Source organism: Homalodisca vitripennis, chromosome 3, assembly GCF_021130785.1.
Source record: "Homalodisca vitripennis isolate AUS2020 chromosome 3, UT_GWSS_2.1, whole genome shotgun sequence".
In the NCBI taxonomy this organism is placed as follows: domain Eukaryota; kingdom Metazoa; phylum Arthropoda; class Insecta; order Hemiptera; family Cicadellidae; genus Homalodisca; species Homalodisca vitripennis.
Window position 1 is genome coordinate 118521076 of NC_060209.1, and position 27652 is coordinate 118548727.

The following is a 27652-nucleotide window of genomic DNA, read 5'->3' on the forward strand; positions in this document are numbered from 1 at the left end:
GAAGGGTCCATTTCACCTACCGGTCAGTGCAGCGTTTCAAATCTGACACTGTCATAAACTTGACTCCTGGAATCTGTCAGAAGAGATCCAAGTCAATAACGAAGATGTTAAAAATTAATTCTTTGCATAGTTTTGATATCTTAGACAACCAGAATACAGAAGAGCTCTATCTGGTTTACCCAGGAGTCATCCAGTGTAATATAGACAAAGAGGTGATCTCATTGTCTGTTCAGATGACACAATTGAGTGCACAAAACTGTTTTAGACAGATTCCAGGATTAAAATCTGTGACAGTATCAGGTTTCAGACGCTGCATTGAGCGGAAGGTGAAATGGAATTAAACTCAACATTCACACTTTTACACTTACACAGTGTGTGTGTGTGTGTGTGTGTGTGCGCCGCGCGTGCGTGTGTGTGTGTGTGTGTGTGTGTGTGTGTGTGTGTGTGTGTTGTAACTAGGTTTGTTTCCACACAATTAAAAAACAACAAAGTAGTTTCAGTTTTCAAAAACTACAATATAGCCTATTTGCCTTGTACGCAATTATAACCATATTTTTATTTTATCAGTGTTAAGTGAAGCCTATAAAGATCTTTTTAAAGAGTAGTCTTCTGTTGACATATTAGACTATGTCCTCAAAGAATATGATTTCCAGAAATATATGAACAGTTGATGCAGTGACAAACTTAGTAAACTTGTGGATGGCCTGAGCAACAAAGAGCAGAATAGTAGATTATTTCGTGGTCTATCCAAAGCTTTGATTGTGTTTCTTATGTAACTTTGTTGCACAAGGTGAATTCAGGGTCCATGGCTTCCTGCTTACACCCCGGATCAAACAAAGACAAGAGGATGCATAGAAATCAGGAACATTCTTTTAAAATAGCTACCCATGAACCTTAGTCTCCTCCCAAGGATTTATAATTGGCTCTTCTGTACTTTATATATATATTTATATATTTATATATATATATATATATATATATATTGAATATATATATTGAAACGTTAACTGCCACTGTATAAGTTCCCAAGATGTTTTGTATTGCCAGTATAATCCTGAATTTATTGTTGACCTACATTGATGTTTGGGTTATTAAAAATATTTTTTCAAATTGGTAATTGATAGGAAGGTGGGGGTAGTAGTTTTAGACCAGTTTGATCAGCACATTCTTTTTCTATCCCAAAAATGTTCTTGAAAATAAAGGCACCGACCCGATTGGACCATGGGTGTGCGCTACTCCGTTTTACAGGGTCTTTAGTGCTGCCGAGGTTGACAATCATACGGGTATTATCTGATAGGTGCTGTACTCTCTTCCACTCCTCTCTTTTTATCCTCTAGCTGTGACTTGGTGGCTTTGCGTTCATTCCGTCTACTGTTTTCTCAAACCCCAAACTTCATTTTTATTTTACTAAAATGAATAACAATGTCTTCAAAGACTATGCAATATACGGAAATTCTTTGACTTTTTCACTTCAAGTAAACCTGACTTAATGGATTGTAGTGATAATGGATCTGTATTGGAGTAAAATTTGGATAGTGAAACTGACATTACTGATTTAGATCTGACCTTTATCCCAAGTGGCCAGTCAGCAATTCCTAGTGTTGTGGGAAGTGATGATAGTATTGGATATTTTGTAGGCCCTAGTGATGACGAAGATATTACATATGTAATTAACAGTCTAAATAATAATGAAAACAGCAGTGTAAAAATTAGTGATATGATGAAAAATTAAGGAGCTGCAACTATAAATGATGAGAGATACGTAGTTTTAAGTGAACTATACAGTGCTTTAAGAAGAGGAACTGGATAAATGGCAACCATTTGAGCGTTAGCAAAAAAATTAGTATGTTCAGGAAGTCAAAACAATTTTTTCAATCTCCCACCAAACTCCCAGCCTATACAGAACACTTCAATGAATATCTGACAGATGAAATAATCAATCTTATGGTCCTTGAAGTAATTAGAAATGTGCATCATGTAATTTCTAGTGCAAGATTAAAACATAGGAGTGGGTTACACAAATATCAGCTTACTAACTACGATGAAATGAAAAAGTTCATTGGACTTTTGTTGTGAATGGGCCTAGTTCATCTTCTTTGAATCTGTGCTTGTTGGTCTAAAAGAATTTTATACAATAACTGTTTTGTAAAAAAAGTAATGAGCCAAAATAGGTTCCAATTGTTTCCAAAAGGTTCCAAAAGATTTTGACATTTTAACGATAACCTAAGCATTCAACATTAGGGATGCCCATTAAAAATCAATCTCTTTTATTTCATTTGAATAGAGTTTTTAAGGAAAAAACCCTGGGGAAGACATTGTTATAGACGAGAGTATGATCCCCTTCAGAGATGAGCTTAATTTTAAGCAGTGCCTACCTGCTAAAACAAATATATATGGTAAAAAGGTTTTCAAAATTTGTGTATCTACAAGATGAAGGTGTACAGGGTAAAACTTACAGGCTCAGAAGAAAACTTGTTTTTGGCAGCCTTTATCTTATTAGACCTCATGAAAGACTACCTTGGTAAGGATCACACTTTGTGTACATTCAATCATTACACCTCTATGGATCTTGGAAACATTCCTTTAGAAATGGAAACCCATCTTCCTGTAACAGTAACAGCTTAATAAGGCCTTGTTTCCTTATGAAGTATGAGAAGCTGGAAAGAGGTGAAATAATAATCTGGTTAGTGTAAGAAAACGGCATCATTTACACTGGAGGGATGAGAGGATTGTTAGAATGATGTCAACTAAGCACACTGTAGTATTTGTAGATTGTGAGAAATAAGCTAACCCCATCCTCAATCACCTAGTGGTACATGATTATAATAAGGCTAAAATCGGTATTGATGTATCAGACCAAATGCCCTCTTATTGTGCAAGAGCATGAGATAGTTCCACAAAGCAACCGAGAAAACCCGTTTCTGGGCACTGCAATAGTAAACACCCTGTTAGCCTATAGAAAAAACACAGGAAGAACCACAAGGAAATTTCACCCATCACATCATTTCGAGAAAAACTTGTTTATAGTTTACTAAACATCTTAGATAACACCCTAGAGTCTGCTAAAGTGCTAGTCTCAATCAGAGGTATATGTATGTGAAGGTAAAAATAGAAGTAGTTTAAGAAAATTTATCTGTTTATAATCTTAACATGTGCAATGTTCAAATTTTATGCCCAAACGCTGTTAGAATGAGTTCTGGAGATGCTATAAGCCAACAAAAAAAATCAAGAATTTCATATAGTTATTGCCTTATTTACGTATGTTCAGAAGTGAAAGACGTTCTAGGATGCTGACAATAAATCCATGAATTAAAATAGAAACAAAAGCTTTTTCAAATAAACTTTTTTTATAAACTTTTATTCAGTAGAGTTCACTCATTAAGTGCTTCTTCAATATAAATCACAAACAACACAGAAATGTCATTGTTCTTTGTTTAGACAGTGAATATTAACCAGAACAAATATAGGAAGTACAAATGGCATAACAAATGTTCATGATCAAGAGAATAGTGGACATCCGAGCATTTTGACTATTCTAGTTGCCAAAGTTCATGAAAAGATTTGCAAAAACCGTCATTTCACAATAACTGAGCTTTCTCTGTTTCCCACAAGTTTCACAGACTTAATTGTTTCACAGAAGGTAGACTACTACAAATTTTGTGCAAGATAGGTGCCAAAATTGCTTACAGATCACCATAAAGAACAACGAATGGGTGCATCTTTGAGGTTTTTGGAGGCCTACCACAGTTAGTATGATGCACTACTGGATCAAATTGTAACAGGAAATTAAACCTGGGTGAAACATGTGAATTGTGAGAAAAAATTAAAGTCTATGGACACACAAGCTCCCCAAAAAAACAAGGAAATGTCTGCAAACTTTGTCGGCAAGGAAGATCATGGCAACATCGTACTAGGACAGGCAAGGTGTTCTTATTGATTTTCTCTAGCGTGGTGTAACAATAAACTCTGAGCTGTACTGCCAAACCATAAGAGTAAAAGTGCCGAGGAAAATTGTCATCCAAAATGTTGCTTTTGCATGATGCCCAACCTCAAATGGCAACCCATACGCAAGAACTCTTAAACTCGTTCGACTGTGAAGTTTTTCTTCATCCCCCCTATGGTCCTGATCTTGCTCTAAGTGATTTTCACTTGTTCCCAAAAATAAAGACCTAGTAACACAGTGTTTTCACAAAGATGAGAAGCTCTAGGTATGTCATAGAGTGCCTGAGATCACAGTTGGCAGAATTCTGTGACACATCAATTTCAAAGCTTGTCTACCGCTATGATAAGTGTCTGAATTTGTATGGTGGTTATGTAGAAAAGTAGTATTTTAGTTCCTCTTTCACAAGTGTACAGGTTGTTTCAGGAGGAATCTGCCTTATTGCACAATCTTATACCTCTCATATAAGTTCATCCAAAGTTCATATAAACATGGGTCTGGAAATGCTTAGTTGGCAAGTTATACAGAGTCAAAGATCTCACATTAAATTCAGCTCCCTCAGAGAAATTAACTCACACTGAAATTTTAGGGTGTTAATTGAGTTTGTTATTAGATAATTTTTATGTAAAATGAGCTGTCAAATCGTATAAAATCCATCCCAGAGCTCTATCTCCAATAGTTTAGGAGAAAATCAGGGTAAAGCTATAAAGGTTAGGATCAAAAACATTTTTTTTTTTTTTTTCGTTTGGACTACAATAACTGATAAATTGCCTATAAACAAAGTAACATTTCAATAAAACTAAAAAAATTTTTACTCGCAAAAAAATAATGTAAATAAAGTCAATAAAATTGGAATAGTAGTTAATGGAAATGGAACCATGATGAAGGTGTTAAAGTTCTTAACACTATTTGGCAATATCAGCAGTGTAATATTATAAATCGTGGTATTTTTTTAACATTCTCTAATGTCTTGTTTTGTATTGGTGCTTTATGTAATTACTGAATTTTAGTTAAAGCTAGAGTTATATTAATTAATAACCATATATTTTAATGTTCAGTCAACCCTTTTTTGCAGTATTAATTTAAAGGCTTTTATTCCACAATAAGAATGATAAATAAGAGACTCCTCTCTAAAATAGTTGACAGTCATATGAAACATGCTCATCTTATCTGACTATAAAATAATTCATGTGGTTTTACATATTAAATGTTACTATTAATATTGTGTGTAATAATATGTAAAAGTGCAAATAAAGTTTTTTGTTACCAACACAAGTGCACAGAATTTAACATTGATTAGAAACCTATTTTACATAGCTTTAGATGAATAACTTAATCGTAAAAGTTCAAAATAGTTATGTTTTATATAAACTTATCAGCTGAACTGTGGATAGAGTTATTGTATAAAATTATGGTTTTGTGTCATTAGGCTAAATTTTTTTATACATTATAGTTATGGTCTAAATTGAAATTTTTGAGCTCAAAACCTACATGTTTAATATTTATCACTGTGAATAGTTGTTTAAATAAAATTTTTTACACAATAAATATTACCTTATTCAAAATTGATAAAAGAACATTTTTTGTTTTTTATGGGTTCTAATAATTTTGTTACAAGTGAGTTTTGTGTTATTAAGGCAGGATACTTTATTAGTAGAATGGTTCCAGGATCTAATTTTGCTCGTCTAAAGCAAGAGCTACGTTCCTTAAATTTACACACTGTCTGCGAGGAGGCGAGATGTCCCAACATCGGAGAGTGCTGGGGAGGAGGTACGCACGGAACTGCCACTGCCACTATCATGGTAACTTACAATCAGATTGTTTGCTCTCTCAAAAAAGATGGTATTTTTAGAGTAAAATCTTAAGATATCAGATCGTATTTAATTAAATCCTTTCTGTAAGAATATCTTTACTATTATCAAGGTATTATCATGGTACAACACACCATGTGGTGCTTGAAAAATTTTAAATTTATAGCTCATTTCAGTCTCGAGATGTCCTGCGGACTGATAGACTTACAGAAAAGAAAGTTTTGCAACCCTCCCGACAGACAAAGAAGAAATTGTGAACTTTTGTTCATTAAGTTAAGTTTCGGTCAGGTTGAGAGGGTATTACAACACAAGAGTGCGCTGAAATCAAAACTTGTCACCAGCTAAAAATTGGCTTTCTACTCTTTAACTCTATGAATAAAAATATCACTTGTTGAAATTTTATTTTGTTTACAGATTTATTTATTCTTCTATTTTCACATTGCCATCATGGCTACACATAAAAGCATCGTAAAAATATTTGTTAACAGATATTCCAGCCAAATCCCATAGAATAATATGCACCATCATCGAAATAAGTATTGCTCTTTTAAAACTGAAGCAATATGCAAACTTTCAAGTCTATAGGTTATTTCGTTTTCAATTTTTCGTGGAGATAGACAGAAGTGAATGGGATTTTTTTGATTCAGCGGAAACAGGGATTTTCAAGCTTCTCAAGTGACAGGTTTCACTACCGCTCTGCCAAATATAAAAAGAAAGAAAAACAATTTTGTGGAATATTTGTTATGTTGATAAAACATGCAACTTAATAGAATATTATTGGAGACATTTTTGCTTGTATAACTTATTTATAATTTTATACTAAACATCTTCTTAATAAATTGTTATGTTGTGTATACAGCTGCTCGGGGATACTTGTACAAGAGGTTGTAGATTCTGCTCTGTCAAGACAGCACGTGCTCCTCCGCCTCCAGACCCCCATGAGCCTCTAAATACTGCCACAGCAATTGCTAAGTGGGGCCTTGACTATGTGGTCCTCACGTCTGTGGACAGAGACGGTATGTTCTATATTTTTAATATATATATATTTAGAACATAGAAAATTGAATTATTAAATGAACTGATTTACATTTCCGCTGTGGGGAAGTGTGGAGCCTCCCACGCTGACCCAATATCTGGTGTGTGTTTAAAATTGTTTGTTTGGTCAAGTTGTAATAAAGTTAATATTTTAGCTCAGCATTTTTTACTTCCCAAGTTTGTTCAAATAATATGATTATGAATATTTATAGTCTATATCTTAAATATACAACTTAAAGTGCTAGATATAGTTTTACAGTAATGCATGTGAATAAACATTTCTATGCTGATTTTATTTAAATTGTTTGTTTTTATTTAAATTATTGTATTTTTTGTGTATTACAGACTTGCCGGATGGAGGATCCGCTCACTTTGCTGAAACCGTTAAAGAGATTAAGAGGCAGTGAGTGAGTTTTAGCAAGTTCCTTTACATAAAAAATACCTTTTATTTTGATATTAGTTTTTTATAAGTGTGTGGATATTCACGTACATATGGGACTAAGGATTGATACAAGTTACTTGTGGTTCAGAAATGGCAATGAGAATCACTCATACCAAATTTGCAATAAATTAATATGTTTCTGTTCCAGTATTTTACATATAGCAAGAAAAATAATTAAATATTGTATTAAATTTAATAGTTATGTCAACTTTCTTCTTTGATACTTACAGGATGATCACACATTCCCCTCTTGCTAATTTTTAAACAGTTACGGATAGAAAAATGAATCTGGGAGTTGTTTCTACATCATTGACTAGTGCCTCATTTTGTACACACCCTATTAATTTTCAGATGTGTCTCTCCCTCATGTACTCTCCATCTCAACATTTTTTAATTCCAACCTTCTTCAGTATATTTTTGAAAGAGGTTATAAAAACAAGGATTTTTATATAAACCTTTTCCTCAAGTGTCTTAATATTTTTCTGCCCAGATATTCTATGTTAAAGTTAAACCCATGTACAAAATTCATAAATCCAATGAATCACTGTGAAAAATAAAATATATCTGCCACATACTCAGCTTTGAAATCATTTTAACATAAAAGTACAGTATAATATCCTTCTTCAGTAAATGAGTGAGTCATAAATTTCAGCTCTATGTCAAAAATGTAGATATAATGGATCTCCTTATAATGTGTTTAATTTTTTGTTTAATATCATAACATTTTTTTCAAATGTCAAATCTACTCTCCAAATTACACCTCTAGTAAAATAATTCAAATCCAGCTCTGTCAAAATTTTAATGTTCACTTAAGTTTACATGAAAAGAGAAACACTTTCGATACTGACAAGACAGTGTTCACTAGTGTAACTGTGGACAAAGAGATATTTTGCAATTAAAATTACCAGGTATAACATCTACTGACTGTAGATACTACTGGATAGTTAGGTTGATATATTTAAAATATATAATTCTGTTGGCAAAGTGTTGGCGCAGTATTCGGAAAGATTTAGGTGTTCTAGATGTCATACGGACAACCACAGATATATTACTCATAGACATATATTACAACCTATTTCTGTAACAGTAATTTTTTAAGTTTTCGATACCTTTTGGTAAAACTTTGAGGTATGGAGGTAAACTGACAGATAAAGGCAATGAAAAAAAATATTACAGTCTCAACTAGTATTCTTTGAGTTATAAAGAGTATTATTTTGTTACTTTGATTTATGGAGGTAAAATTTTGTCATGGAACTATGGATTATCCTTAATTTATTTTCCTTTTTTTCTTAAGGCAATAATTAATTATTATTTGTGTTATAATTACTGCTACAGTTTGGTGAAACACTTTCAATCTTACTACTTGGAGTGTTAAAAAAAGGAAATATATCATGTTAGTATTCTTGGCTCTTGTGAACCAAAATAAAATGCCATAATATTAATTTATTTTTGATCTTTTGTAATCCTTAGTGAGTTTGTATGTTAATATTTCTTAAAAATACATTCTAATTTCTGAAATTTCTGATTAACTTTTGCATTTAGAAACCTGAGCCAATAATACGCAGTCCTTGTTCAGAAGTATTCTGTAAAAATATATTACTTTACAATAATAAAATGTAATACTTTATGTTTGTTCATTATCAACAAAATGAGTTATAAAAATACATTCACTAATTTAATACAGTAAACAAAAATATTAACAATAAACATCAATCATGAAGTAAATATTTGTATTTTGAAAACACATTGTTATGTGTAAGTTTATCAGTACATCTAGTTAGCACTTTTTCACTAACCTTGGCATTCCAGATTGTTTATAAGAATTCTGACAAACAACAAACCAAATTGGCTGACACATGTTAGGTATTGTCATATTCAAAGTTTAATTAAGTATAATATTGTAAAGAACAATACTAAAGACATATTTTGCTATCTATAAAATTCCAAAGATCTGTTCTTAATAACTTTTATAGTATTTGAAAACTTTAAGTGATCAGTGGATCCATTCAATTCTTCATTTGTCTTGGCAATGGAACTCAATACATTGAGTGGTTAAATAAATTTAAACTGAAGGACTCAAGAGGCTCATTTTGAGAATGTAGCCTAACTCCACATTCGTGGTGATGTCTGCGGGATAATTAAATTAAATAACTAAATATTTTACAAGTCATAAAAACTTAATGATTGGAGCAGACAAGCATCATTGAAATATTTACGTCCCTCCTCCAGTTTTGGTTCAGGGTAGATTTTCCCCTTTACACTCCTCTAGAAAACCTTTAATTTTACTTTATACCAATCCAATATTGTACAATGTTCCCAACTGCAAACAGTAAAACACTAATGACTCTGATTTTATAAGTCAGTTAGATCATGTTTTGAATAATTTAATTCCTATTTTATGGTATAGTAGCAGTTACCCGCGGCTTTGCATACAATTTCGTAGGTTTTGCACCTGTATGAGCACTTCTGGTTCAAGTGAATTATGACCACTGCTGGTTCAAGCGAATTATATTTTTGAATCCAATTTTTAGTTTGCACTGTTACCACAATCAAGAAAATACATCAAAAAGTTGATAATTATGGCCAATGTAATTTACTTTGTTATTACTATGTTTTGGATTTGATTTGATTTGATTTGTTCCATTGTTTATTTTGTTTTGTTTCCAGATCAAGAAAATATATAACACACATCAGCGTAGCCTGCTTCTGTCAAAAGAGAACTAAGATGGCTTTTTTTGCTTTAATGTTATATCAAAATGGATCAACATTATTTAGATATCTTGCATAACATTGCCTGTTAAAATAAAGAATTTTTCATTTCAACATTTGATGTGACATGGAAACAAAGTAAACAAAAATTAAGTGTAACAAAGCTCTTAATTTAGTAATATCATTCAAATTATTTGTTATTGGTCCAAATAAAAGTTAACTTACAATGTACTAGGTGTTTTAGATCCAATTTTGGATCCAGACATTATTTTGGGTGTTTCAAAATTAATGTAAGTCAGTAGGTTGAAAAATTGCCCACTGGAACATGTTCCATGCAAGCATACATCTTTTGGGAGCTATAATTCTTAAGTTTCACACGTAATTATTTTGAGAGTGGTGTGTTTAACACAATTTTCAATAAACTGATTTTAAAATTTTCTAATATGTTTTTGTAAATTTTGTTTAAGTAATATGACTTTTCTATTCTGCATCAAAAATTTGCAACTTTAACATCAGAAAGTCCTCCAGACCCCTGTTCCGAAACAAGTGTATTAAAATTCAATATCTTGCATAAGAAAATCTCTAAATTATAAGGTTTTAGATAATAAGTGGTACTTCAACATCTGTGACAAAAATATTAATTTTTCCTAATTCTTGGGAGGTGGGCATATATCTCTACTAGAAGAGGCATTGTCAGACACATATTCCCATGAAAAGGTTTTACACTAGAATACATTCTGAAATTCCCTTAGATCAATTTGGGTGTATCTTGTGTTGAACTTTTATTTTATCAACCAACTCATTAATGTGGTTTAAGTCTTGCTGATATTTTAGTGTATTTGCTTAATATCTTCTACGTGTGTAGTAAAGGAGAAAGTAAAGTGATGGCACAATAAAATAGATTTTGAGAATTTGGTAAAAGTATCCATTTTTGAGACACCCTGAGTTGCATATAGTCCATTATATACTTAACAAAATCTCCATACAAATATTTGTTCCAACACTAAATTCCAATTTTAAAATTTAATTTAATCCTTAATAGAAGGTACAGGTTGTATGATTTTATTAAAATGTAGCATGTAGAATGTTAACTTTTGAATATCTCCACACTATCTTGTAAATTAATTGCTATTCATTTTGTACTTTGAAAGAAATGGAAAACATGTTTTAGTTTGTTGAGGGAATGTGACAAACACATTTTAGGAATACTTTGTAGCACAGTATCATAAATAGAAGAAAGCTTAAAATAGAAGAACGTTTAATCCTGTTATGTGTTGCCATGTAACTTTTCATGAAACTGTTTATTATGTGCATGTTATTGCATAGTTCTTGCTTGTAGGAATGCAAACATAATGGTGGAGTGTCTCGTGCCAGATTTCCGTGGAGATATTTCATGTGTCAACACCATTGTGGAGTCGGGGCTGGATGTGTTTGCCCACAATGTGGAGACGGTAGAGAGCCTTACACCCTTTGTGAGAGATCGCAGAGCCAATTATAGGTATATTAAATATAATAGTTTTACAATGCTTCTAGAATATCATTTTATATACTAGATTTAAATAATCTTCCCTTATTTATAGCTGGTGTGTATCTATTAATATAATTAAATAATAGGTATGAATTAATAGGGCTGAAAGCCAAGGATTGTTACTAGTTAATAGGAAAATCAGCAGACTTGCATTTAAAACTATCTTTTAGGGTCCACTGATTGAAAAACACATAAAAGTACACATATTTTACACACGACTAGAAATTTTCGATTGCATTGTAATCTTTCTCAACCAGTATTTTTTTAAGGCTTGTTTGTATCAAAACACACAATTTTTGTTCACTTTATGCATGGAAGTTCGGAGTATGTCTTTGATCAGTAATGAATTCATTCTCTACAACTTCCTGAAATCATAATTATTATTCATTGTTATGCATAATTATAATTATCATTTAAAATAATGTGGAACTAGTGCAGTTTAATTAATATCTTATTTGGGTTTTTCGTATATTTTTCTTTACTGGGATAGGAAAAAGCACCATCTTTTAAATACAAAAATAATATTTTTCCTTATCATATAAATGAACAAGGTTTGAGATTATAAATTTATTTTAAATATTATATAGATAAATGCTGTTTTTTATATCAAAAGTGAAAAAGAGCATCATGTCAGGAAAGTAAAATTATCTGTAGAAATAAATTAGATGAGGACAAAAATTGTGATTTATATATTTTTTTATAGATTACCATAATGTAGTTTGCTTTTTTACTGTACAAGCTAATATCAGTATGAAAAGTGATTTGAAATAAGAAAAAATAATTCTAAAAAAGTTGATTTTAATACACCTGAGGTATTTTTGTTTTTATTGCCAACAACAAATGGAGACAAATAAGGAGTGATGGGAAGGTTGCTGGTAACCAAATTATTGATCCCTTGTGATTCACTTAAGTCCCACACGTGGGTACTGTTTGACCTCCCACGGTTCCTGCCACTCTGGTAGTGGTAATCTCTCTCACATTGTGAAGTTTATATAGCTGCCTCGGAGAACCCTTGTTCTTATTCTCCTAGGCAACTGATATGTGAGACTCTGCACTCGGAGATCTGATATTGTTTAAAGTGATTGTGCACAAAGAAATGTTGACATTGGACTTTAGGAGCTAAATCAGCCTCAGTGACTGTTTCTGTATTTAGTCATTTTTGTGGAGTGCAAACTACTCAATGCAAGAACTCTATTCACTCACTATCTGATTGTCAAAAACACACAGATTGTATCAATTATATTATTATCATTCATTGTTAACTGTTCTTATACCACAGTCCTACAGGCATCATGTAAAGTCTTTGCCACTACGTTGTAGACAACATCATAATGCTAAACACAACCACATGCTGTCTTCTGTGGCAGTTTTGTTTTGATGTTGATACATGACAACTGGTATGACAATGGATATTCAAATTTTGTCTTCCCATTTTTTAACGTTACGTTATCAAACAAAAAATTAATCAATACTTGTAATTTGTTTGTATGTACGAGGGAGGTTTGTTCATAAAGTAACAGGAATTTTTTTTTTTTTTAATATTTATTTATTCATTAACATCAATGTTGTCGGCTTCAAAATAGTCCCCATTAGATATTATGCACTTGTGCCAGCATTTATTCCAATCCTCGTAACACTTCTCAAACTCAATCTTTGGGATAGTCTTTAGCTCTTTCAGTGATACATTGTTAATGTTGTCTATGCTTGTAAAACAAGAGGCCTTTAAGTTTCTCTTTATTTTTTTAAATAAAACATTTCACACATAGCCATGTCTGGAAAATATGGAGGCCAGGATATCGTTACAGTACTGGTTTTGGCTGAAAATTCACTAACAAGCAGTGAAGTGTGAGAAGGTGAATTATTATGGTGCAAAAACCATGAATTGTTTTCCTACAAATCCAGGTGTTTTTTTTTGGATTGCTAAATGCAAAACGATGTTGAACTTGCAGGTAGTACACAGTCGATTATTGACCGTTTGATCTTGTGGCAAGATTTCATGATGCACTATGACATAATCAAAGAACACATTGATCATAAACTTCATATTCAACTGCACTTGTTGAACCTTTTTTGAGCCTTGGCGATCCAGAATGCCTCCAGTGTGATGATTGAACCTTAGTTTTGACGTCATATCCCTAAACCCATGTTTTGTCACCTGTTATAACACTTTTCAATAATTCTGCATTGTCGTTGACTTCATTTACTGATTAACCAACTTCCATTCGCTGATGTTTTTTGATGAAAATTCAACAATTTTGGAATAAATTTTGTTGCCTCACGTTTCTTTATCCAAAACATTAAACAAATTTCATGATATGAGCCAATTGATATGTGAGCCACGTCATCAGTGACTTCTTTTCACGTTCATATCGGTTGTTGATGTGCTGGGGCGTCCGGAGCGTTAGTCATCTTCAATAACTGCACTGTTATCTTTGAAACGCGTATATCACTTGTAAATCCTTCTTTTTCTCTTAGCATATTCATAATTCATAGTACAGATAATTTAATATTGTATAGGTTAAGCATTTTTGTTTTTACTATTTTTGTTTATTATTATTATGGTCATGATAATGTTCTATTTCAACTTATCATAACATTTTAACATAACACTGAGATAAGCAGCTTATTTATATTGTTACAGACAAACAATGAGTGTGCTGAAAGCTGCAAAAGAGGTTAATCCAGACCTTGTCACAAAGTCCTCAATAATGTTGGGTCTGGGTGAAACAGACGAGCAAGTCAGGCAGACTATGGAAGGTGAGTATCTTACCGACTGTATTATAGTTCAGATATTGAGTAAGGTGATATTAGTGCAATAAGCAACATTGCATTGTCATAATTCACTGCTTTTAATTGTTCTATTTGAACAATTATTTTATGAACGCTTTCAAAAGTTGTACAGTCAGAAGAAATACACTGCTAAATAAGAAAATGTGTAATTTTATAAGTTTATTTACTATACAATAATTCATTTAGTATAATAAATTACACATGTCCTGATTAATGTCAATCAAATTGTTTATTTCCAATCAATAATATAAATGTAAATGAAAATGTTTTGTCTAAAATTTTGATTTACCCTACATTAAGACCACACACATTCTAACTTACAGGTTGAATGTACAATCCTGTACAAGTTTTGAGCCATTCATGCTTTAGTCATCCTCCACTAATTTACAACCTTCTAGTGCTGGAGTTAGTGGCCTCCCCATTCAAATGCCAGAAACTTCTCTTTACTTTGAACATTAGAGTAGAAACACTTCTTTATTTAGGTAAAATTATCTATTAGAATTCCATAATCTATAGGCAGTGATGGTGAAGGATCGGTTATAGGTTGTGGTTCTGTGTATTGGAGACATAGTGTATCAGACCGAGTTTTTCTTGTGCCGCTCCCTGCCAAAAACTGAAATTTTTCAGATACATCTATTGGTGAATCTGTATGTTTGTGCTCTTTGTAGTTTTGCAGAGCTACACTCAATGTCTACAGAAGTCAGTAAAAATTTCGGAACATCGGATTATAATGATTTTATTTGAGATTGAGGCCACTGAAATGTTGGACACAATTTTATTGCTAAGATCAATAAATATGTGTACTCCAAACTGTAAGTTTTGAGCCCTGAAATACTCAATAACACATTGTAGTACATTTAGTAGGTTCATTTAAAATTTGGACAACGAGTTCTATGGCATTTCTAAACCATTAACTAATTCAAAAGTACATCCACTGAGGTAAAATTAAAAGCAGAACGGTTTTGTGACCCAAACTATTCACTGTGCCGCTAGGTCCATCCACAGCATGACAAAATATTTCTCAGTGATCTGCAATGGATTAATCCTTCAATTGTTTATACTATTCTATTTGCAGGATAGAAATATAAAGTTTATCATGTAAATTAATCATTTGGATTTAATTGCATTCCTTTAGTCACCCATTAATGTGTGGAATCTAGACTTTGTGAGACTTTGGAATCTAGGCTAGCTGAGAAGTTCGTTACATATCTTGCTGTATCCTGTACTTACACAAACAACAGTACTAGTTACTACTGTAACTAATAACTGGACTTGTAAGCCCAAACCTTACGTCAATAAACAAAATTATTACTATTATTGTATATAAATATACTTGTTGATTGAAAATTGTATGTCTTGCAGATCTGCGATCAGCTGGTGTTGACTGTGTCACGCTTGGGCAGTACATGCAACCTACCAAGCGTCACCTCAAGGTGGGTCTAAACCTTGGCATATTTGTTGACATTTGTAATAAATAATCATTTTATGGAGATGATTTCAGCTACTTAGTAGAATTGGTTAACAAATGAGCTGTGGATGTCTGGCTAGTGACCACAGTGACCACTCTTCTCATCTCAATCAGAGAGAGCCTTATATATCAAGTGTGGCTCAGTCACTTGGTGTGTATTATATCTTTGGTGTACCTCACCTTGCCAAACAGGTGTGGTTCAATCTTGAACATTTCAACAGTTCAGTCAGAAATTTGCTTTACTTTAGTATTATTTTAGACTCATACATTTGTGTTACAAACATGTATGCATTTGTTTACTTCTAGTGCCTTTCTATCATCCCTAGAGATGAATAAATGTAGCCAAAATAACCACTCTATACATAGAAACATATAATGGATAATGACGGGAAAATTCTGAGTTGCAGATAAAACAGATTCACTTGTTAACTACTATAAAAATATATTTTAAAAACCAAGGAAAATAAAAATAAATGTGTATGTTACACAATTTGTTTATTTATACAAAATAAATAAGTATGTGAATAAAAGTTGTATATTGAGTAATGATTTTCTTAATTATAAAATTTTTCTGTTGAAACTTGCAAAGTAAAAAATAAAATTTACCAATTTGTAAATTTATTTTAATGAAAAATATTACTTAATTTATAGATTAATAAAAATATTATAGTTATCCAAATAGTAACTGTAAAATTTGGCCTTGTTCTTTATGTATACACACTGAAAATTATATCTGGCAATGAAATAATCTGATTTCGAATACTACTGTACAAATAGTAAAAAAAATAAGAAGATCATAATGAGCAACTAACCTTCTGGTTGCAAGTGAGCCTACCTATGTTGTAGGTTATAATGTGGATTAAGTTGGTTCATCTATTTATCATGCACATAAAATATAGGTACATTTTTTGTATTCCTACTTATCCTACATGATCTCATTCTATTATATATATAATTTTTTATTACTTTACACCAATCTGTGCATGTAATAAAGAATGTTGTAAATGTTGGATACAGGTAGTGGAATATGTTACACCAGCTCGGTTCAAGCACTGGGAGACAGTAGGTGCGGAGATGGGGTTCCTGTACACTGCCAGTGGCCCCTTGGTGCGCAGCTCATACAAGGCTGGTGAATTCTTCATCTCAAGCATACTGAAGAAACGCAAAGCTTCCATTTAATGTTTCTTGTTTTATGTAGTAAATGATCTGGTTGTATATTAATAATATTTTTGTTTTATTTTCATCAGCGTACATTCATTTGTTCCCTTTCTTAATGTTCTAAAAATTATTTGCAAATATAAAAGTTCAAAATACAGTGTGAGTTAAAAGTAGGGATAGACTCTGCTTAGGTTTTATGGATAAAGATAGAGGAATAGAACTCGGTACACCTCTCTAGGAAATAGAAGTTAACTTTTTAGTCACTGTTACAACTTTGCCCATTTCCCCAAAATGAGATTTTAAAATGTAAAGACTGATTAAGTGACACCTCATTTGAAAGATCTTGTTAAAAGAAGCATAGTGTAAACGACAGCTCTCTATCTCAACCCAGTACAAAACGGCAGCTAATTGAAATTAATTAGGGTTATAGCATGGATGGATCCTGCTCAACCTTCAATGGACAATTTAGGTAGAAAAATTAAACTCAGGACACCCCTCTAGGAAACAAAAGTAAACCATTTCCCCAAAATGGGCTTTTTGGGGGCAGTTTAAAATGTTTTAATGTAAAGTTACATTAGCACTAGTAATTACAATTACGTTAATCAAATCATGGCTAAACCTAACTAACTTGTGTTTATTACATCAGATGTTAAAACTGCTATCCCAAGACAGTTTGACAATGTCCAAGCCTGTTACAGAAACTTGACACGGCATGCTGTGTGGATTCACACTGGATTTTTAAAATTTCAGCTACTGTTCTGTCCCTAAGATCATTAATGCAATGGAGTTTTGTTTTATACACATTTTAATGTGACCCCATACAAATTAGTCAAGTGGAGATAGATCTAACAATCTTGGTGGCCACTTGATAATTCCTCTTATGCCTATCCAGCGATTTGTAAAAATATTATATAAATACTTGTGGACATGCAGGCCATATTATGGAGGTACCCCTTCCTGCTGGAACCAAACTTCATTACAGTTGTTGGTTGCTACTTGGATAGCTGCATAAACCTGATTTTGTAAGATTTCCTGGTTTACCTCGGCATTAAGATGTCCATCAATAAAAAAAGGCCCAACAAACATCCCTCCAAACCAAACGTTTAACTTTTCAGGGTGCTGGGTGTGTTGCTCTCATCCAATGAGGATTAACATCAGCTCGATAACGAGTGTTGTGTCTGTTAACGTTACTGTTTAACATGAAAGTTGTTTTATCTGAGGAAGCAATGTTGTTTAATCTAATTGTATTATTATTAATGTTCCGAATCATTATTTTACAAAATTCTTCTCATCAATCAAAATCTTCCCCACTTAGCCAATTTACTAAATGAATTTTGTACGCTATATAACCACTGCCATGTAAAACTTTATAAACTAATTTTTGAGATAATAGATAATTTTTATACCCAATATTAGAGAAACACTAATATTTTATAAGATATAATATATAAAAGATATTAGATATGTATCTTATATATATATATATATATATATATATATATAAGACAAAGTTACCAGTTAACTTCTACTTACTTACTTACTGCCTTGCAAAATTGTGTTGTTTCAAATTGTAGTTTAAGTCCTACCGTCATAGCTAATACGTTAGATTCAATTATTGCAACCAAAAATAAGTCTCTCAAACTTTTATCTGCCAAATTCAATGATGCTATGGTGAAAAGACACTCTATGTCATCTGAACATGGGGAGCTGCAATCCTGGCTTAAAACAATACAATCTGACAAATGGTTGGATAACTCTATTATTCAATCGTACTTTTTATCTGTAAATGACTGCACAGCAGCTCTATCTTCCAAAGCACTCTTTGTGGCTCCAGCCATCAGTGAGCTCTTAAGGCATGGTTCCACTGAAGTTGTCAAGGAACGATTAAACAATTTATAGGGTTCACTTCCTTTAAATATCCATTCTTTTGCATAAACGATAATGATAAGCTGGAATGAACTGAGAGTAATGCTAAATCGATTGAACCTGGTAGGGGCTCACATTGGAGTCTATTTTAGATATTGTAGTTAAACGAGATTATCAATTGGACTTCTTGGTTGACGCTAATCTAAACCATGCTTTCTCTTGTCTAATAAGTTGAATACTAGTGGATATAATTCCTTTTCAGGTCACAGTCAAAAACAAAACAACTACTTTGAGTGTGGTCTTAATGTTGTACTAAATGCGAAAAGCATACTTTTTGGTTAGTGCTCAAGTCATTATACCAGTTTTTTGAACTTTTTGGCACTGAGCCTGTTGAGGAATATACTGCATGACAATCAGATACCCACAAATTTAACTTTCCCCCACTTTAAAAGTTGTCAGTCAGACGGTAGTTTGTAAAGAAGAGAAACCTCTAGCTCTTAATTTAAGAAAGGTTAATAGTAAAGAGTGGAAAGTCGTAAAAAGTAAAAAAAGAGTATGAAAAGTAAAGATTTACCAAAGTCTCAATGTACTGATATACCCTTTAAAAATACCTTTTCAGTTCTAGAGTCATTATCCTTACCAGTTGTTCTGTCAAATCCTGGCGAACCTGTTGAAACAAACATAAAGTGAATAGTTCTGTAAGATCATCATGCACTAGTCCAAACAAAGAATTCACTCAATTAAATCAGAGTGTAAATAATAAGAGGAACAGTGTAAAAATAGCAATAGCCATGGTATCTTTGTTTCTTTGAGTATGAAAAAATATTTAAAAGCGGAAAAATTGAAGCTTCCACCAAGAGTAAAAATTATGTTATTCTGATAGTAGGTACCAATAGCATTGTAAACCGGCACTGTATTGAGTTCAAGGAGGAGCTGGATGCTTCTTGAGTTGGGCCGAGGGTGATCCTGGTTGGAGTCCCCTTTAAGTACGACTCCCCTTCTCTAAATCCTGAAATTTCCAGAGTAAACCTCAATTTAAGAAACCTAGCTGCTCTGCACAATAATACATCCTTTATATGCCTAGAATCTGTTCATCGTAAAAACTACACCAAACAAACTTAGGCTGCATTTCAACTATGAGGTAAAGTCCCATCTTGCTAACTTTTGCATCTCGCTATTAGCGAGTCATCCCTAGAGCCCATTAATGTAGTTTCTAAAGCTCCTGTAGCAAGTACAACTTCTAGCGCAACAGACGTACCTAAAACCCCCTCCCCTAGTATACCAACCAAAGTATTCCATAAAAATCGTACTTTCCACAATAGACCCTTTTTTAGAAATACCCAGAAACCTCTCGGATTCCCTTAGTCACACTATCTCGGCATCTCGCGAGGGTAGTAAGTAAGAGGGCAGTGAAACTATAAAATTGGCTCATCAGAATATGAGACCTTTTCAATAAACTTAATGAAGCCGACATTTTTCTAGACAAAGAGAGCTCTGATTTTATATGTTTTAGTGAGCACTTTCTTAAAGATAATCATTTTCAGAACGTTTGTTTAGAGAATTATGTGAGTCAAACTGCTTTCTGTAGGTTTCATTTGAAAAGGGGAGGGTTTAGCATCTGGAGCCGACCTAACATAAAATGTCAAGCACTGGAGTGTCGTACTAGAAGGAGAATGCGAACTGGCTATAGTTTCAGTGGAATTGATTAACCAAGGCAAATTAATGATAATTGCAGGCTGCAGACCTCCAACAGATGGTTCTGAACTTGTCTCTAAATTTTTTCGAACTATGTCAAATTGCTTAAACAAATATGAACATAGACACACTTTGGCTGTTGTAATGGGAGACTTTAATACAGACCTCAAGAAACACTACAAAATTCCTATCTTTATGACGTCTTTCAACCTGAAAAACATAATAAACACCCGAGATGTCTTGAATTCCAGAACATTAATGGACCACATTTTTACCAATGATGTCAAGGCATATAGCTCTGTTATGGCAGTCGTTTTATCAGACCACAATGCACAGACTACTATTATTGAAACTTCTCCCCTCAAAAACATTCCTGATTTAAAATGTTCGAACAATAAAAGGTTTGATGATGCAAAATTGAGAGTTTTTAGATTTTTCTCTCTAAAGAAAATTGGTTTGATGTTTTAAACTCTGAAGACATTAACTCAAAGTATAACTTGTTTATTGATAAAGTTAAGTACTATTTTGACTTATCCTTTCCTGAATTTACAAATAAGGCTGTAAAGAATAAAGCTAAGAAACTTAAGGATGAATTGAATGACCTTCACCAACGAACAAAGGATTTGGAATTTATACACTCTTTACGTGAATTCTACAGACAATTCTACAAATACCGAGCAGCTATAAAAACAATATAGTGAAATGCTACGTAAAATTAAGTCATCCGATTGTAAAAAACCAACAGTTATTTGGCAAATAATAAACAATAAAAGACCTATGAAGGGAAAAGTTGTGTATTAGAGACACTGATGGTGAACTGACTTATGGTCCTATACACATAGCCAATACATTGAACGATTATTTTGTTACTTTCAATTAATATAATGCAATATCTAAAAATAATTCATCATCAAACTCAATTTTGCAGAACAACCTAAAGCTTAATTTTCCCTGTATCCAACATAAAGCAAAGAAGTCATTAATGTCGTCACAAATCTAAAAACAAAACTCGCTACAGATGAAATATCAGTTACAATGTTTAAAGATATAGCAGGCAAATAAGAAGAACCTATCAGCCACCTCATACATTTCTCATTTGCTTCAGGATTTTTCCAAATGCCTAAAAATTGCAGTTAGACCACTATACAAGAAAGGTGACAAAAGTTCACAAGAACTATCGCCCTACCTTATTTTGACAGCTATTTCTAAGGTCTTTGACAAAATAGTTTCAGGCCGTCTATGTTCATTTTTGGGAAAACATGAAATAATTTGTAAAAATCGACATGGGTTTGTATAAAATAGATCTACAACCAGCGCAATGTTCGCTCTTATAGATTATCGTCTGCGCTCTTGATGAGGGAAACTGCTCCGCCAATCACGATCTCCTACTTGAAAAAATGAGTCGTACAGGCATAAGAGGCTTGGCATCAGATTGGTCCGTCTTATTTGAAGGGAAGGAGGCAATTTCTTCCAAAGAAATGTCCGTTACAATGCAATTAATCTGTCGAAAAAAAACTCCTTAGGCAATCTCAGAGCAGAGTCAAAACATTTTAAAATTTAGAAAGAGGTTTATGTTATTTCTCCTTTAAAAATGTTTTCACAACGTCCGTAGATTCCTGACTGACGGTTAATTGAACGATCTGGTTGTTTTATAATATATGAAGAGTTCAAGTCGTTTTAGTTATTTTTACTGACAAAATGTAATCTGTTGTAAGAAATTTCCTTTTATCTGACATGACCAATGCATGTAATCGTGTTACTTTGGTTGAATAAACGAGTTATTTACTATAAATTTAAAGGTAAACAATCAAAGGTAAAATCAAACTATGGAACAAAAATTAATATCACTTAAAAGGCTATAATACAAACTTTTTTCACATATTTTCGTGATCGTGACATTAAGGCAGATTCAAAATTTGCGTCGGAAATATGCTTCACTCGAACCAGAAATGCTCATACAGGCGCAAAACCTACAAAATTTGCTTGCGAAGACGCGGGTCACTGCTATTGACTCATATGTGAAAGTCAAAACTGTTTATACTGTACTGTACAGATTGTTTTAGTGACTGAAGCTTAGAGAATAATCAGTGTGAAGCAATTTCCTTTGTGAGCATAGTTTTTTGCTCTAAGCTAACCTATTATTGCACTTTAAAAGCTAAAGAACGTACTGGAATAGGGGATAAAAGTGAAAGTTGATATATCACGTATAAGCATGGGACCAACCAGTCATTAACTAGGAGTTCCTGACTGGGCCAAGGTCAACGTCCTGTATGTCTAAACAATAGCCTGACCAAGAGAGACGTGACCTTTGTTTAATAGCTACTTCATTACTGTTTGAATACATTTTATTACATAAGCAGCAACATTAAAGATCCGTCTTTAGAAGACGCGTCTGTAAGATAGTAGAGTCTATGAAACTGTACTGTATGCAATAACATGGTACCGTACTAATAGTAATGTTTTTCTTAATAGATAAAAATGTACAGTGTGTCTAGAAAACACTGTAGTATGAGACTTATAGCAGTATTTATAGTTTGTCCATTACACAGCCTGACGATATGACGTCACAAGGAGATGAACTTATACAAAAGGGCGATCAGCCAAATTATTTCACTGGTTAGCCAAATTATTATAATGCAGAATAGCTAAATTCCTTAACATGTTGAGAATATTTTAACACTATGACTTTTTTTACTAAACCAGTTTTATGGCACTTTCTCTTCTCTTGAATTATACTATAACCCAATATTCTGATATGATATACAATTTCAGCAAAACATTCATAATGACTTGGATTAAAACATGTAAGGAATAATGTGTACAAGTAATTGTAGTTTGCTACGAAACATATATTTCTTCGTACTATGACTAAACTAGTTTATTTTTCATTGCGATGAGTTAAGAGACACGAACTTCAACCCCTTTCCCTGGTTTACATATATGTGCATAGTCTATATCCTTTCCACCACAAAGAAAAAGAAATAAATAACTAAATATTGAGTATTCAAGGAAAATGTACGATTGTATTGAAGTTGCGTTAATATGTAGGTTGTTTGAACTGAATAAACATCGGAAATGAATAATCTTTCAGTTTCAAATACCCACTTTAAACGTTGTTAACGATTTAACACATGTTATCTGATAGAATTCTCAGCTGCCCCATAACGATTATCCAATATTTGAATTTAATTCATAACAATTAGGACATTACTAGAATATAAAAGTGAATTACAACCTACTATAAGTAGAAGATTTAGCATGGTAGCGCTATCTACCACTACACATCGCCGCGCGCCAACGGATACACAGAGCTAACTGTGCTGAACATTTATATTACAGCCTCCCACAAAATCCTTGGTTTGTTTTGGAAAGAGCTAAAGAGAAAATAAGACTATTTTTTTGTAAAATATTTTTGTGGAGCAATATGAGAACTGGTGCAAAACTCAAGATTTAAATATGAGATAGATATATACAATATCATCTGCTCCCGGCGGAGCAATACTTTTTGCGATTCAATGTTTATTGAAATTATATATATACAGGGTGTATATTATGTCTGGAAACACCCAAATATATCCTTTAATAATTTAAATATAAATTTGAAACCTGTTACAATCGTGTGATAGAGATTGGGCATCTACTTTTTGGAACAATGTTTTGTTATGTCACACCAACGGGGGACGTCCTGCCGAGGGTATCGTGAATATTCTTAATGGAAGCCTATACCTTGTGATACATAATTTTAAAGGTAATAGCTTACTGAATTGAATGCCACAAACCGCATCTCAAGGGAATTATTCTATCAGAAAATAGAGCATTTTTTAGTATCGAAAATTTACTGATGTTCAACAATGTAATTTTAAACATGGTTCTTGCCACAAAATGTGTTACACTAATTTTTTAGCATTTTTTTTAAATGTTCAATTAAATAAAACAAAAATTTCATTTTAAGCTGGTTCTATTAGCACAAATTTGCCAGTTTTTATTACAGTACAATTATGGAAAATACTTATGTTATTGATTTCTTATTACAAATAAAAAATAATGTATGCTGTTAGAAAAGTCTTACAACAAACGTTTTTACCTGCATTTTGGTGTCAAAGCAATTGTTCGAACTGTGTTCCTTCTACGGTTTGACAATGAGCCAATCTTGTGTAAAATGATTCGACAGAGTTGCCTAACATTTCTTCAGTTATCAAAGCAATCTCCTCTATAATCCTGTTTCTTAGGTCTTCCAAATTATGAGGCTTTCTTCTATAAACATTGGATTTTAAATGACCCCATAGGAAATAATCGATTGGTGACAAATCCGGAGATCTTGGAGGCCATTCGATTTCTCCTCTTCGGCCAATCCATTTATGAGGAAACCTTAAATCCAAATACTCTCTTAACCTGTCTCCCATAATGGGGTGGAGCACCATCCTGCTGAAACCATACATTATCAAAAGTATTCTCCTGATAATTTGAATAGCTGGGATTATTCATTTTGGAGCATATTGTAGTAAAGTTCGGCATTTAAATTTCCATTGATGAAAAAGGGTCCAAACAATGTTGTTACCTAAAATTCCACACCATACGTTCAGTTTTTGTGGTTGCTGTGAATGGGACTCAGTAATCCAATGTTGGTTTTCACTAGCCCCAGTAACGGCAATTGTGCCTGTTAACATTGCCATTTAGGAAAAAAGTTGCCTCATCAGAAAATAGTATGTTGGTCAGAAAATCTCTATTGTCATCACATTTGCGCATCACAAGTTCACAAAAGTCAACTCTTCTGTCGTAATCATCCTCACTTAACTGTTGGACTAAATTGAACTTTAAATGGTTTGTATTTATTAATTTTAAAAATCTTACTCACAGACATAGGGTGCATATCATGTTGCTGTGCAGCTTTTCTGAGCGATGTATGTGTCTTCAATAAATGTTTGCAAAACATCTAGTGCATGTTCTTCATCTGTTGCAGATTGTATCCTACCCGACTTTGGCCGATTACGTACACTCCCTGTCATTTCAAAACGCTCAATAGTTTTTTGATATTGTTGAAACACTTATGGGATTCCTTTCTGGGAAAGTGTCATTAAAACAAATTACAAACTTCCCGATAAGATCTTTGACGATCGCCATATCCTCGCATCATCAACAGAGTAATTCGTTCTCTTTCAGACAATTCCATTAAAATTGCCAAATAAAAACTGAACTACTGTAATTAGATAACTTGTTGACAGCAATGCTTCAGAGGACACTGATTAACTCGACAGGAATGATATGACCTTTGTCCATTTGTAATTCCCAAGCTCAGACCTGTCTAGTGAAAGCTCCATGCTCAACAAACTGAAACCTGGAGACCAGATGATTAATAACACAATAATGTTTCTCATAGGCTAGTGACCTTTGTCTCTTTAAACCTTCCTGCTGACTGGAAAACACCAAGTACAGATTCATAAGTAATCAGAGAAAGTGACTCATAAGTTATATTCATTGTAATAAAAACTGGTAAATTTGTACTAATGAAACCAGCTTAAAAATAAATTGTTTATTTTATTTTTAATTGAACATTTAAAAAATGCTAAAAAATTAGTGTAACACATGTTGTGGCAAAGAACAATGTTAAAATTACATTGTTGAACATCAGTAAATTTTCGATACTAAAAATGCTCTATTTTCTGATAGAATAATTCCTTTGAGATGCGGTTTGTGGCATTCAATTCAGTAAGCTATTACCTTTTAAAATTATGTATCACAAGGTATAGGCTTCCATTAAGAATATTCACGATACCCTCGGCAGGACGTCCCCCGTTGGTGTGACATAACAAAACATTGTTCCAAAAAGTAGATGCCCAATCTCTATCACGATTGTAAGAGGTTTCAAATTTATATTTAAATATTAAAGGATATATTTGGGTGTTTTCCAGACATAATATACACCCTGTATATATATATATATATGAGTAATATTCATATCTATATCTTTATAATAAAATTGGTTAAGATTGTTGTAATTGTTTGCTTAAGAAACAATTTAGTCTCACCCGGATCATGTCGATATTAAGGTAAAAGTAGGCTATTACTGTTATAAGAATAAGGTACTAAAACTAGGATAGTGTTTTTACCGTTGTATTTTGTGTATCTATATAAACAGCGGTTTATTAATTACGTATAAATATTTTTTCAGATAAAATCGCATTATGATTACAGTATAGTCCACTGCCCCTCGGGATACAAGGTTATGACGCGTAGCGCCCTCATAATGCACACTCTCCACTCCTGCAGGTTGAATTACTAAAATATTCAAATGTTTACATCATTATAAAATGTTTCTTCCACAAATACTTGTTCCATAGGCTACTTTTATTTGTTTTTAATCAAACATAACTTGTTTTTTTACTTTGACAAAGATTTAAACACCGAGAATATTCAATACATGAAATCGGAAAAATAATTTACCAAAAGAAGCACAAGGAAAATACAACTGGCCACCATTTTATTTATTTTTTTTTTTTTTTAATCAAGAATGGTTTACAAATCTACAATGGAGTTTTTTAATTATTTTATGGTATAAACGGACATTTGAAACATGTCTAACACTTACTTTTAAAATAGATAATTACACTAAAAATAAGAAAAGTAGAAAACCCCACAACTCAAACAATTGTCTCGATTATTTATTTGTATCCTACGTAATCAAATAAGCTATTGTTGGTTTGTCTTATCATTTAGAATATTTAAACATTATCGTAGAATTTTTATTAGAAGGTTGCATGTTCATACCACGTCGGGGTCACCATTGTCGTGAGGTAGTACTGCATTGTCAAACGTAAAACATGTATTCTACAAACTTAATGTTCACACACGATACAATGGTGAACTGCCTCTTTATTTATACACTAAAATCCCAATAATAACATTGAGCGTATGTTTTAAAATTAATTACACAACTTAAAATGTCACATGTTAATTCGAGCGAAATGTAAAACTAAACCCCGCACACAGGGGCGGCTCTAGAGGTTTTGGCGATCTGGACGAAAACAAATTCCAAGTCTTCGTTAAAATCCTTTTGGCGGGGCCTGCCGTGTACGGAATTTTAGAAATGAGTTTTTGTTAATACTTATCATACCAAAGAATTCTATTTTATAACCTTAGATTAATTACTGGGATATGTAAATAAAACTATCTAAAGTCTGACTTCTTAGATCGCAAGGCAACCGACTCTGTC

General features: G+C 32.7%; 1 protein-coding gene across 2 annotated transcripts in view; it reads left to right on the forward strand.

The window, feature by feature from the left end:
• The window catches only part of LOC124357404 (lipoyl synthase, mitochondrial), a 50143-nt gene that overhangs the window by 3785 nt on the left and 18706 nt on the right, over positions 1-27652 (forward strand). Inside the window, exons 3-9 of one of the 2 annotated variants that reach the window (XM_046809169.1) lie at positions 5609-5742; positions 6611-6767; positions 7132-7189; positions 11277-11435; positions 14107-14222; positions 15618-15688; positions 16741-16966. In XM_046809169.1, the coding sequence (XP_046665125.1) occupies positions 5609-5742; positions 6611-6767; positions 7132-7189; positions 11277-11435; positions 14107-14222; positions 15618-15688; positions 16741-16902 (857 nt within the window). In that variant the 3' untranslated portion in view covers positions 16903-16966. Of the gene's footprint in view, positions 1-5608; positions 5743-6610; positions 6768-7131; positions 7190-11276; positions 11436-14106; positions 14223-15617; positions 15689-16740; positions 16967-27652 lie in introns of those variants that run through there. The other variant, XM_046809170.1, reaches the window with a different exon arrangement.